Consider the following 14,311-nt stretch of genomic DNA (forward strand, 5'->3'; position numbering starts at 1 on the left):
GTGAGAGAATCATTAACCAATAGAAGATAGAGTACTAATTAATAAGAGAACTATGCAACTTGTAGTCGGTGAACAAATCTTATGAGGAGTGGCTGAAGGCGCTGGAGGTGCTAAGCCTGGAGGAAGTTCAGGGGGGACCTTATCTCTCCACAGCTCCCTGAAAGAACACTGCAGCCAGGTAGGCGTCGGTCTTTTCTTGTGACAAGTGAGAGGATGAGAGGGCATAGGCTTTAGCTGTGTCAAGGGAAGTTTAGGCTGGACATTAGGAAGAATTTCTTCACAGAAGGGGCAGTTAGACATTGGAATGGGCTGCCCAGGGAGGTGGAGTCACCGTTCCTTGAGGTGTCTAAGGTAAGACTGGATGTGGCACTCAGTGCCATGGTTTATTGACATAGTGGTGTTCGGTCACAGGTTGGACTTCATGTCATGTTAGAGGTTTTTTCTAATCTTATTGTTTCTGTGATTCTGTATTCCTGTGTGTGCTACAATGTATAAATAGTAAAAAAAGTTCTGATAGTTGGTATGCTCCTTTTGCTGAACACCGCCGAGCACGCAGGCTTGCGCAACTCCAAATAAATAACCAATGTTTCTCTCACGAGCTCTCTGCAAACCGCGGGGCGAGGGATGTGACCCCCGCGGACAGCCGGGGCCGTGTCCGGTGCCGGTGCCGGCCCCATCGCCATCGCCTCCGAGCTCCCCCTGCCCGCCCGGCCGCTCCCTCAGCGCCCCGCGCGCCCCGCCCGCATGCGCGCTGCGCAGCGCCCGCCGGAGGGGGCGGCGCGGCCGAGCCCGTGCCCGGCTCCGCGCTGGGGCTGGAGCCGCTCCGCAACCGCGGACACACCGCAACGCCGATCCCGCCGGGAAAATCGGCTCCCCTCCCGTTCCCCCGCGGCCGGGAGCCCAGGCCCTCCCTCCGCTCCCTGTCCTCCGGCAGGCTGAGGGGACAGGGGAGCCCGGTCCGTCCCGCGGCAGAGGGGCTGAGGGGGCAGCAGAGCCCCCTTGCCCCCGCCCCCCTTCCCTGCTTTTCGACAGCCGGGAGAGAGCTTCCCTGTCCTAAGCCGTGCCCTGGCAGGAAGCGGGATCCCCCTGCCCTCACCCCTGCCCTTTGCTCCGCCGAGCGGAGGGTGAGTCAGGTTCCTGGCAGGTGCCAGCAGAAGCTGGTTCCTACCTCCAAGGGAAAAGCGGGGGCATTTTCCCTCCCTCTCCTGCTTTCTTTCTCCCCGCAGGTGGTGGGGCTGGACCTTCGGCGAGCTCCGGCATGGCTGTCGGTGGGGTCGGGAGCTCCCTGCTGCTGATGTCCGGCGTCGTGGTGACCGTGGGGCTGTGCCGGAGGCTGGCCCGGCGCCGGCTGCGCTCCCGCCCGCTCCTCTTCGCTTTCCTTGTGGAGATGTTCAGCACCTTCCAGATTTGCGCCTGCACGAACGAGCTCAGCCTGCTCGGCAACGTGGAGCCGAAGCCGCACACCGCCCTCACCCTCACCTACGGCTTCACCGTCCTGCACGGCCTGAGCCTCGCCGGCAGCACATGCAATCCCTGCGGGACCCTGCAGCCCATGTGGGGCGGCGGGACCTCGCTCAGGATGGGGGGACTCAAGATCGCCGCTCAGTTCGTGGCTGCGGTGCTCGCCAGAGCGTTCATGCACTTTATCTGGAGTCTGGAGATGGCAGAGCCACATCTTGGAGCACTCTCACAGGGCTGCAGCAGCCCCATGCAGACTACAGAGATGCAGGCGTTCTGCATAGAACTGCTCTTTTCTGTCGTTTTCCAGCTGGCCGTCCTGCAAGCCGAAAGCGTTAATCCCAAATACAGAGTCCATTTAATTGCTCTTCTCATCACCATGCTCGTGTATGCAGGTTAGTCTTCTTACTTTCTTTTCTTCTGTTTCCGCAATAAAGTTGTAACGGAAGGGGTTCTTACTGTTTTCTTAGAAGTGTTAAGATGCAAAATGCTTTTTCTTAAATTACACTTTCCTTGGTGATTTCTTTTTGTGTCGTCCTACGTATGCAAAGTTCATTTGGTGTTTATATAAAGTTTGCCTGGTTGCATTCCAGGCAAGTATGGGGTTAAGAATGAAATGAGTTGTGCAGTTAGAGTGATGTCAGGTCTGCAAGTACATATGGTTAAGTGTTAAAATATCTCAGTGAAGGATTGTTTCATAATCCAACTATTTATACTGTGTGAGAGATTTCGTACTATGTGCTCTGATTACTAAGTGACATTGGGAGAGCACCGCTGGCTGCATCGGGAGAAAGTGCTGATTGTGCAACACCAGGGTACAGACTGGTAGGTAATATGGAAGCTCTGCATTTAAATAATGCATAATTCATATCAGTGCAGTTTATTTAATTACTTCATTAAATCATAAGTGGGAATGGTTATTTGTGGAATGCATACAGAAGTAATACCTTATGAGACCAAATTCAAAAAAAGAGGGAAAAAATAGGTGCCTGTTTTATTAGAGCCTCCCTTGTCTGTAATGCCATGTGGGTCCATACAGGTAGCCTTTCCTACCTGATTGTCACCTCGTGCTTCCCAGAGCTGGGATGCTGTCACTTGTGCATCCCCTCTGGACCAATGGGAAGGGAGAAGTGAGGGGAGTCAGTCTTAACTTCTTTCTTCTGACTGTTGATGTTCCCTCTTGTCCCCACTGTAGTGACAAGACTTGTTAGGTCACTTGAGCACTGCCCTGCTGGGAGTCCTTTTCCTACTGGCAAGGAGATTGTGTAGCTTGGGGAAGTGAAAGAGATGATTACAGAACTCTTGCTGTTGCTGCTGCCCCCACCACAGAAAAAGTCATCTAGGGAGTCACCAAATCTCTTTTGAGAGAGGGAGACCACTTCACTTACCTGCAAACATCCAGGATGCTGTTGAAGCCTTGTCCTAAAGGCTTAGCTGTATTAATGCTATTTAACGTAATAGCATCCAGAACAGTGTACAGTCACATTTTTAGATGTAGTAATGTAAAAATCTTTACTCATTATCTTTAGCTGAGATTAGCTAATACCTAAAAGATGAAAGTCGTTGGGGAATTTTGAAAATTAACTTGGCAATTTGAACTACTTTCTAAAAGCATAAGCAGGGTGTCAGTGCATTTGAGGACATTAAATATATTTCTGAGTTGCTTGGTGGAAGTGTAGCCAAATATCCTCCTCCCTCTTCTACAAGCATAGCAATCTGGATTCCTGATCCCTAGCATTCTTCTGCTTAGCGAACAGTCATATAAAATAATACGTGTCACACTGCCTTTGTTTTAGCTAATTCATACAAAGAATTCACTCCCAGTGTCATTGGCCAGGTTCCTATCTTTCCTAGCAGGAGAAGGCCAAGTGTGCCACGTGAAGGCTGAGTGTACCAAGTGCCCTTCTGTGCCATAAACTTTTGCTTGTTGGGACTCTCTGGTGCAATTGATCTGCACGTATTCTAGGAAACCTCAGGCCTCTTTTGCATCGCGTGCACAACACCCTGTGCTACCTGGACATTTTTCTTTGCATTTCTTTAAAACTACAATCTGCTTGTCTACTATAAAAATATACAGGGATTGAGATGCTGTCGTGGCTGGGGCGGTAATGAGGAGCCTGGTAAGTGGCCATGGACAATGCCTGCTGCACATAAATATGCACATATCCCATATATCCGGTGGGTGCCATGGCATAGCCCCAGCCGTGTCTGTCCCACCTCTGCTGCTTACACGCAGTAGGGAGAGTCACTTACAAATCAGGTGTCACAAATAGTGGCCTCCAGCACAGTGGGTTCTCATCTGCAGGCTGAGAAGACAGACAGATGCATCATTTAGCTGGTCTGGATCATTCTCAGGAAATCTTCTGCACCTCTTAGTTTACTGTTTATAGATCTGCCACGCACCTGACTCCAACAAATAACATCAGGTTATATAGTATTTTCAAAATCACAAGCTGTTACTTTAATTTTTCTTATACTTTTTCATATTTAAAGATTTATATAGTTTTTTTTTACATTTAATCCTACACAAACCAAATTTTTATAGTAGTACATACTGTACACAGAAGCTCCAATACTTCTTCACTCTGTTTTTTACTAAATAAAGACCAAAAAAAAAGAACATTATGTCTTTACATATTGCCCTTAAAAATGATTCATTAGCTAAGAATGCAGACCATATACAAATGGTAAAGAATATTTTTGTATAATTCTCTTGGGAAAGTACTTATTTAGGTGTTAAAAATACACCTTTTGAGGGCTTTTTCATTTACAGGCAGTATTACAGTTAGGTCAGAATCATATGAAATTGATTAGATTTTTCTGAACCTAACATATCAAGGTACAAACGACATACATATTTTTAATTCTGAATTTCTTCCCAATTTTGGCCTTTAATAAAGGCAAAAACATAAAAATACTTTCTCATGCACTGTGGGGCATTACTTCCCCTTTTAAAGTTTTTATGCATACCCCATCAAAGAGATTACACCTTTTCTGCCATAAAACAATTTGTCTTTTCTGTTACACAGACTGAGGTGCTAAATGAATAATTTTAAGTAAGGTTATAGTGGTGCCCCGGCCTATGGTTGATATTCCAGTAGTTATTAGTAATGAATATTGAAGAAATACAGCAGTTAAAACTCTGTCTAATGCTTAATATTTACCAACTGCATCCTGAGAGTGAAGTTGTGCTTTCAATTGTACATTTATGGATATAACAGCAGAAGCAGTGGAGTCATAAACAGATTAAAGCAAAGTAAATTATTGTAGCTGTGCTTCCTGGCAACCGTGGACATTGCTAATATGTCAGTGTGCAGGAAAACAGACTGCACAGTAAATCTGACTTGCTCCTGAGAACAAGTGCAAAACCCCAGTAAACTGAGTAGGCAAACAAAGATTAAAATTTTCCTTAACTGTAATAATAGTGAAAGAAATAATAAGGAGAATATGGAAAGAGAAATACTGAAGAAGAGTGACAAAGACCTTACTGAAACTTTGGATAAATGATTGCACAGTCATAGCAAATGAGGATTACAGCAGCAGGGTATTTGTACAAAGGGTAAGTTCAAAGCTCATACAAGCTTATTTGGGGAGGAGTTAAGAGTAAACTGTGAGGAATTATACAGATGCAATTATGGAATAGTTTGTGGTAATAAGTTAATAGATAAAACAGGTAGGGGTGGTTAGTAGCTAACAGTACAGGAATACAGGTAATTTAGCAATGAGTAATGCTTTTTCTGCAGCATTGCAATGAGAGGAACAACACATGTCAGAATTAAACACACTTAGCTCCAGGTTCATCTGCAGTGTAATTACAGTTTACTCCCCAGTGTAACATGTTTGGATCTTGTTATTTAGAAAATGTTTAGGCAACTTCATTTACATCTGAAATCAGAGACAAGGAAAGATGCTTGGCTTCCTTCTACAAGACAGTGCTTCTGTTTTCTTTGAACAACATATAGAGTTTTTCCACAGTTTGTATACCATGTGAAAAGCCTAACATTCTGTATATTGATATAATAATATTAGTATTCTTATAAGAAAGTATAGAGGTCAGCTTAGCAAGAACACTAGTTGAAAGTTTTTTCTTTTATCTTGCATGTGTGTTTCATGTGACACAAGGCTTATGTAATTTCTGTCTCCTCTAAAATCGTGATATAGAAATAGGTTCTAGTTTTATCAGTAGAAACATTCAGCATTAGCCAGACCTATCTCTTTAAAGAATATTTGCTAGAAAGAGATAAAGGAAGTTATAGCTTACCCTTCATATGTTCTAAAGCCTTTGAGAAAACAGTTAAACTGTTTACTGAGTCATCAGGTGAATAACTTCAGAAGAGTTTTACCTGTTCAAACTGTTTCTGCTAATTCATTTTATTGCAGGGTATAGATTTCTTGTAGTATTGTGCATTTGAATTTAAAGTAAGTATTTAAAAATATGGTTTGATGTCATACTGTTTACATCTTATTGCAGGTGGAAATCTCACAGGAGCAATATTTAACCCAGCACTGGCATTTTCATTACATGCAGATTGTTTCTATGACAAATTTTTGAGTTACTCACTAGTATATTGGCTCGCACCATGCTTAGGTAAGTTCTTAATACTTTACGTGTTTGAGAAAGTGTTATTTAGTACATGGTTCATAAATCAAGAAATAAGTGCTCTTTATTTGAGAGTGTTTGACTTTTGCATTAAATAAATCCAGAAAATAGTAAATTATAATGTATGTGTTGAAATCATTCAGAATCATGGTTTCATTTTGCAAATGCAGGCTGTGTATTTTTACCATTTTTTAATGCTCTGTATAGAGTACCTGCAGCACTGTTTAGTGAATTATAGAATTATTTGGATTGGGAAGGTCCTTTGAAGATCATATGGTCCTTCCCTGAAAGTAAGTATCAGCCTGAATAACTTCAAGAAGAGAAACATACTGGTTACCACACAGCATCTGTCTTGTTTTGTGACAGTTTACAAAAACTGATGATAAATTTTAGAAAAAAAACGACCCACAGGTATTGGGACAAGTGCTTTAAATATGCTTTCTCAATTACCACTTTTTTGATATCAAATATTTTATCCCCATAGTGTGCAAGCTTTGCAGTTTTCATTCTGTGTTTTTTCCCTGGTCACTGTTGGACACGGTCTGCTCTTAGTTTAAGAATAAGAAGTGTTAGCAACTAGGTTTTTCCTAACTTAAATTCTGGTTTTAATTTGGAAGCTATTGATTTTGACTTCTAGCTGTGTGAAGATGAAAATGGTCCATGTGATACTTCATGCTGTTGTTTGTTTACAGTTGGTCCCTACAAATCTTGAGCTTTCTGCTTAGGGTATATAAAGCAGCAGTCTGCTAATCCCAAATTCTTTCATGACTGTTAATCCTATTAGAAGGTACAAGAGTGATGAAGGCAGAGCAGGATGTAAAATATACACAGGAAACACTGGAAAGGGATCCTGTTATGACCAAAAACTTCCTTTTCTTGAGTTCATGTCTGTGTGTGTTCTACTTGCCTTGACTCTCAGTCAGCCAAAAACAAAGACGGAAGTTTAAACCTAACTAAAATTCACTTAAATACAATCTTGTTGAATTAGATCTCTAAACAGGATGACTGAACAATAGAGTAAGCTTGATAGCTGTTCAGTGAGGAATTAATGAAATGTCATAGGCCAAGCTGATCGGCATTGCTCGGGTCCTGACAGACCACGTAATACTTCTCAGCTTTAGCTTTCATTAACTGATTTCAACCTCATAACCATTTAAAGATTTACCATTTAAAGGTTGTAAGTATATGAGATTTAATCTTTTGGCAAGTGATTTAAAGAAACAAGAGGCATTCTGAAACCCCATGTCCTGCTTGCATGCCAAGATGTGTCCTGCAGAACAGCTTTGCAGCAAACCTCCAGGTGATTTTTGACATAAGAAAATCAACAGTTGTTAACTGAAATGGACCCATGACTTGAGGAACTTAAAATGTGGTTAGGGAGCAATGTTACCTTTCTAGGAAAGTTCATAAATAGTGGTTTGTCATTAGTTAACATCTAGAATATACACACAAAATACATTGAATGTTGTCTCTTGATTTATGAAGGAAAGGAACTCCTCCAGACTGAGCAGTTTTAAAAAGTGAATACTCAGGACACGTCACTTCTTGCACAGTGTCACAACTGTAGCCAACATTTAGTGACAGATCTCAGGTCTGTGGATCACCTGAAGGACTGAGTAATCTATTGGTGATAAAAATATTTCATTACAGAATAAGGATGTTTCATGGATACATTTAAGAGACCTTATAAATCAAGAGTTCAAAACAAATATAGTGTCTGAGGTACAAGTATAGAGAAGATTGCTGTATTTGAAAACTGAATTGATGAATACAGGAGTGCAGATCTACAAATTTTAACATGAAGTGAATTTTTTCTGACACTTTTTGAAAATAAGAAAATAATAGAATTTTTGCTTTCACGATTGGACAAAATAATGAGGCATCTAGGAAAATGACCTGTTATGATGACAAATTCTTGTATAAAGAACCTCTAAACAGAATCATGAAAGTAGACGATCAGGGAAGGGACATTTTAAATTCAATTGTAAAAATTACTTTCAGAATCCATTTGTCAGCAGAAATGATGTTTCAGACTTCTAGAAACTGGCAGAGTCACAATGTTATGCTAATCTGATGTCTTACTTCTTCCAGCATCAGCCTCTCAGATGGTTAAATTACTTTGTTCTTACTTTGGGAAATACTTTCAGAAGGGTTTTTTTGTGTTTTGCTGTAATAAGTACCTCACAGTAGTACCTTGGACTAACTTAAAATTGCCAGTGGAAAGAGCAATATATTCTCATTTATGGCTGTGGCAAAAATCCACAAGGGCAAGGATATGGACAGCATTCAGAATACAAGTGAATCCTGATCTGGCTGAAGCACATGATAAATAATGTTCTTAGAAAGGACACTTGGAAGAAAAGGAAGACTGACTATCACTTTCGCAAGACAAGGATGAAATGGAGGTTTTCTTTTAGGATGAACAACTCTACTGGTGGTTCATGGTCTTTCAGGAGTTTAATCTTGAAACTGTAGTTAATTACTCATTTTTCAAAATGGCTTCACTGATGTTCTGGTGAAGGTGATTCTTCAGCAGCATTAAACTCTGGATTCCTGCAATAAACATAGATGCCAGCAAGTGTTTATAACTTAGCACAGGCAGGCCTAAGTTCTGCACTGTGAAGACAGACTCAGTAAGTACCAGTGGAACAAAGATGGTTTCTGTTTTATTGCCAAAGGAATTCATGTTAGTTGTCCAGGCATGATTATACCATCAGTAATGATGGGGACTGAGCTAATGCTGCCCTTTCAGTACCAGGGAGATGGCAGCTATGAATGGAAGAGTTGGTGACAAGATAATCATGAGGTTGATAAAATGAAATGCTCTTTCCTGGACAGGTGCCAGCTTAGCATATCATAGAATTGTATTGTAGAGTGAGGGATGTTAAAGACCATCCAGTTCCAACTCCCCTGCTAGGGGCAGGGACACCTTCCACTGGACCAAGATGCTCAAAGCCATCCAGCCTGGCCTAGCCTCCTGCTACATTTCTAACTATAAAACCAGAAGGAAGGCCCCCTTCTTTAGATCAGTTTTACTAGAAAGACTAATACTGTTCTTTAGAAAATAAGTGCCACAACAGTCACTTAGCAGTAGATGTAAATGGCGGAGGGTAAGCAAGGGAGAAGGCAACAGGTGAGACTTTGACCTTTCTTCTCAGAGGAGAGGCTATTCTGAGGCTGCCAGCAAGTTCAGAACACTTAAGCAAAGAAACAAGAATTCCAAATCTGCATCTAGTCAAGTGTTCAGTATCTCAGGGACTTGAAAGCAAGGGTGGTTTTCAACAAACAACTGGAAAACTACTCCTGTTCCCAGACCCTGGTCCTTATAGGGGTTTTCAGCTCCACAGACATCATCTGACAGAGCAAAATACTCTTATGCAATGAGTGGATGTAATCCATGAAGTTCCTAGAAACTCAGTAATTATGTGTAATTCAAATCCTGAAGGGCCAGTGAGTGGGAATGCTGAACTTGACCTGCCTACAGAGTGGTAGGACCCATTCTTAAGGGTCCTGAATGTGGCCACTTAGGTTATAGTCCTCACAAGAGTTCAGGGTACAGAGGAAAACTGGGAAGATAAATAGCAGAGCTGTCCAGACTTTGGACTTCAAAACTAAATTCTGCTTATTTAGGGAATTGCTAAGTCAGTAGTAATTCCCTTGGAAACTGCTATAAATGGGGTAAGGTGATTTTTAGAAAAAGCTCATGAGAGCTCAGTAATAGATTTAGATGTGCAGAAGGAATCTGTCACATAGTGTTAGACTGGGAATTTGTACAAAAAGCTTTTCCCTGCTGGCTAGACAAAGAGCTTTCTTTCAACAAAAGAGAACATGGAAGAAGTTGAAACTGGGAAAGGCAGCAAAGGAGGAGTATAAGAGCTTTGCACAGGCACTTGGAAGCAAAGCCAGGAAGTGCTCAACTGGAACTAAGAGAAAGGACATGCAGAGTTACAAATATACTAATCACAAAAATAGTCCAGAGAAAATGCAAGTCCATCAGTGGATGGAAGAGACAACCTAGTGAGGGATGGCATGGAAAAGGCTGAGGTACCACTTAGTCTTCCCAAGCAAAATTTGCTCCCAAACCTCTGTGTAAATCAGTAAGGTTTTGGAAAGGAAGCAATAAATAGAGAACAATAAATGGGAACAACATACGTGATTGTGAATGCATTGACTCTAGTGGGATTCACCTAGAAATGAAGGTACAGTTGGCCAGTGTTGGAATTGTCCTTAATTTAAGAGAAGTTACAGCAGTTGGAGGAGGTTCCTGCCAATGGGAAATGTGCTAATACTATGTCTGCTTTTAAGAAGGAGGAGAGGGAAGCCAGGAACTACAAGCTAGTTGGTATCACTTCAGCCAGTGGGAAGATGGTGGAGTATTTAGTCTTGGAATCCATTTCCAACCATGCAGACAGCACAAAGATAAACACAGGAACAGCCAGCACAGACTTAGTGAGGGCAATCCATGCTTGACCAGCTTGGTGGCCTTCTGTGATGAATGCAGTGGGAATGACAAAGGAGCAGGGATGCAGTGTACCTTCACCTTAGTAAGGTTTTTGAACCACCTCCCACAGCGTTCTCGGTTCAAAGTGGGCTCACACAAAAAGTCTGTTAGATGGAATAAAGATTGGCTAAACCACTGACCTCAAACTGTCACAATCAATGGGCTGACACCTGGCTGGTGGCCAATACCATGCAGAGTATGCTGGTTTGATTATTGCCTCCTTCTACTCAATGCCCATGAGGTGACATCTGGAACATGGGTGGTTTGGAGTCCCCAAGTTCAAGAGCAATGTGTCAAAAAACAGGATCCAGGCAGTGGAGGACCACAGAGACAACGAAGGACCTAAAGTACCTAAGACGGAAGGCTGAGGGAACCAGACTGGTTTAGGCTGCAAAAATAAGATGAAAGCATGTTTTAAGCACAGTCAAGCATCATTCCAAGAGTAGTTACAAGGGCAACATTCTTTTTGGCAACAAGTAACAGCAAGGCCACAAATTGGGGCATGGGAAGTTCAGCTTAGACTCCAGGAAAACATTCAGGAGGAAGGGTGCAGCAACACTGAAATTAATTTCCTGAAGAAATGCTACAGTCTCCAGCACGGAGGTTTTTTAAACTCAGCCAGAGAAAGTCTCACTGACCCATCCAGCATAGGCAAAGTCCTGCACTGAGTGGCAGAGTGGACTAAACAGAATCACTTTAAATAAGCTTTTTTTGTGATCTGAGAAGTTTCATAAGTTCAAGCTTATGTGTGGGCAACACCCTCAAGCAGGATCCTCTTTGTCTCTGAAAGAATAATTGATTTTTTTTTACTGCAGGAAATAAACTGTATCTGGATTCCCTTTGGACTCAGTGATCCTTATGGGTCCCTTCCAAATTGAGATAGAAGTTTCTTTATGAGACTTGTATCTCTAACTATATTTTTTCACCTCCAGAATAAACCCTATATCAGAATGATCTTCAAAAAACACCCACTATCCTATAGCCACTTGGCAGCACCTAAAAATTATATGGTTATCAAAACAGGCATAGCCAACAATCTCAGGTGAGGGATGGAGATTAAGCTGCTGGTTCAGTCATTTGTACATCCAGCCACAAAGAAAGCAGCCCTGACCAGGAACAGGAAGGTGCCCGTGTTGGATTCACCCAGACTCTCTGCCTTTGGCTTGGCTCACACAGATCAAAGCATGAACTGCACTAGGAAAAACAAGATTATTATCTCACAGGGAGCACTTGCATGGCTGTTGAAGCTTCCTTTGCAAAAGGTACTGCTGTATTGTGGTAGAGACTCAAATACTTGAACACAGTGTTTGTTTTCCATGCCAGTACTGTGTCCTTCTCAAATGCATTTAAATAAAAGTCCTTTCTGTAACCTCTCATTTCAGGTACTATACTTGTGGTTTTTATATGGGATGAAATCTTTCCTCGGAAATCTTGAGACATGAAATCCTGAAATTTGGGAGCACTACATTAAAAAATATTTTCAACATCTGCAGACATAAAGCTTTCAGAGGACTGTTGACAGACTTCCGTGCCATCTTTATGCTGTATTTTCAGATTTCATGTTTGAAATATTTGACTTACCACTTTGTATTCAAATAATTATTTTGTAAATGAGTACTGCGATTTTGGGAATATCTGCCACCATTTTCAGTTAAGCCATATGAATGTGAAGGACTGTTAAAAAACAAATATGTCACTTTAGCCATAAGTGCCATTTTCTGACCTTTATTAGCATGCAAAACTAATTTTAGAGAAATACCCTGTCCTTTCAAGGTTTGATTTTATTGGATTTCTTCTCACTGAATGCACCTGCAAAAAGAGAGCTGAAGATTTCTTATACTGACATCATCATATTCCCACTTGCCATATACCTACCTCTGAGAGGAAGAAAGGCTACACTACTCCCTAGAAGAGTCTCCACAGCTCTGTTCTAGAGGCACCCTACACCAAAATTAAAGCCTGTATGACCAACATTCTTTTAATAATGATAATTTTAATACCTGAGTGCAGGTAAGTAACCCCTCAACTCCTCCCAGGAAGGCTCAGCAACATCCTGTCCCATTAGAGACTGTTGAATGGTCACCTTGGTTGGAAAAAGCAGTAATAAAATACCATAAAATTCTGCAGACACACACATCAAATGGTATTTTAGGCAAAACCCTAGACTTCTTATCAGCAATTACTGCTGCCTCTTCACATAGACACAGGATATAGGGATGAATCATGCAGTACTCAATTTGTCCTTGATTTTATGTAGCTCTTACCAACCCCTTAAAAAAAAAAAAGAATCTGCAATGCAGAAGAATAAATGACAGAGATAAAAACTACAGGAAAGCTACATACACAAGCATGCCTTTATAGCCCCAGCTGAGGCAAACACCACTGATGGGTACTATCCTCTGAAGCTCTGTTTCTAGCACAAGGTTTCTTCTTCTGGCTGCAGCTTAATTTTTTAAAATGCCAAAATATACTTCTCAAATTTAAGAGTAAATTCAGTTTTTCTTTTTATGGTTACTTGATTTGAAAGGAGAGATGGTTAACAAATTCTACAATGATCTCAGTATCATGTCCCTCACCTCATCATCCAAGTCACCTTACAAACCACATTTTAAGAGAAAAGAAATCAGATGTGGGGGTTTTCCACAGTAAATTGATGAAGTCTTTAACAGCTACTATTGTCAGCTATCTTTTTTGCAAGAGTTGGGGAAGTGAATATTTCCATGTAATTTCTTCCTTGTTGCAATAAAATCTTTTCTCGTTTTATTTTTCCAAGGTATCTGTAAGATTATATTGCAAAATTAAATCAACTGTATGAACCTGCTTTACATACAAGAGTCCAATCCATGACCCTGTATTCAGTTATTAATAATAAAACCAATTAGCCTGCTAATATGCTGAAGAGAACTAGAACTGCTGGGTTATCATTCAGCAGCTCTTCAATTGTAGTGTAGATAGATCTACCAAAGGAAAATTGTCCTTGTTAAAACTCTCCATAGCAAGGACCATACACCAGCACACTGAGCCTGAAAAGATGTAATCCTCTGAGAAAATACATATTTTTATACCTTGTTCTGCTTCTAAAACAGATCCTTTTGGGGGCTTCTACCTTCCCTTTCTTGCTTTACTGCTTTTTATTCTTTTACCTCCTTTTAAAGTGATCCATACCTAATAACTTTTCCCCCCACTTTTTCACATAATTTCTTATGGAAACAAGTCTTTCAAAATCTGAATGATTTGATGTCTCCTCTGAAGCCATGGAGCCCACAGGATAAAGGTCTCAAAAATAAACCTCAAAGAGCATAAAAATAGACAAAGAAAAGAGAAAAACAGATATACAAACCTACAGGCAGCCAAGATTTGTTAGATTAGAGGCCCTACTTCCACATAATTTTTGATGGCCTGCAAAAGCAAAGTCCTTAAAGTGAAGAGGTCAAATCAGATCTGACTTCTCCATGTCTGCCTTGTTTATTTTGGCACAACATATAGTTTAAAAGAAATTGGTAAAAATATGGGTTATTAACAAGCAGCTGCTGTATTTACAGGCACTAGAATATAAATTTTGTTTTTAAATCACTAGGAATTAGACAAGCCTTAAATTGACTAAATTAATGCAAAACAAAAGAAAAACAACAAAAGTAGCAGAAATAACAAAAAATAAACCTAAGCTAGGAACTGAAGAATTTAACTGGTTTTGGTAGTGCAGGCAAAAAGGAATATTTTACATTTGAGTGAATGAATGCTTTTGAAGTCCA

At 41.1% G+C, this 14,311-nt stretch overlaps 1 protein-coding gene across 2 annotated transcripts; it reads left to right on the forward strand.

The window, feature by feature from the left end:
- Nucleotides 1–228: 228 nt before the first annotated feature.
- On the forward strand, nt 229–13,333 carry AQP11 (aquaporin 11). Of its 2 annotated transcripts, none has more exons than XM_059467060.1 (4): nt 229–351; nt 1,227–1,853; nt 5,930–6,046; nt 11,942–13,333. In XM_059467060.1, the coding sequence occupies exons 2-4, from the start codon at nt 1,259–1,261 to the stop codon at nt 11,992–11,994; spliced, it is 765 nt and encodes a 254-aa protein (XP_059323043.1). In that variant the 5' UTR covers nt 229–351; nt 1,227–1,258; the 3' UTR covers nt 11,995–13,333. The 2 variants fall into 2 exon arrangements, with proteins under 2 accessions (XP_059323043.1, XP_059323042.1); XM_059467059.1 differs by lacking the exon at nt 229–351 and adding an exon at nt 853–1,124.
- Nucleotides 13,334–14,311: the final 978 nt, after the last annotated feature.

Source organism: Ammospiza nelsoni, chromosome 2 (genome assembly GCF_027579445.1).
Source record: "Ammospiza nelsoni isolate bAmmNel1 chromosome 2, bAmmNel1.pri, whole genome shotgun sequence".
Lineage (NCBI taxonomy): Eukaryota > Metazoa > Chordata > Aves > Passeriformes > Passerellidae > Ammospiza > Ammospiza nelsoni.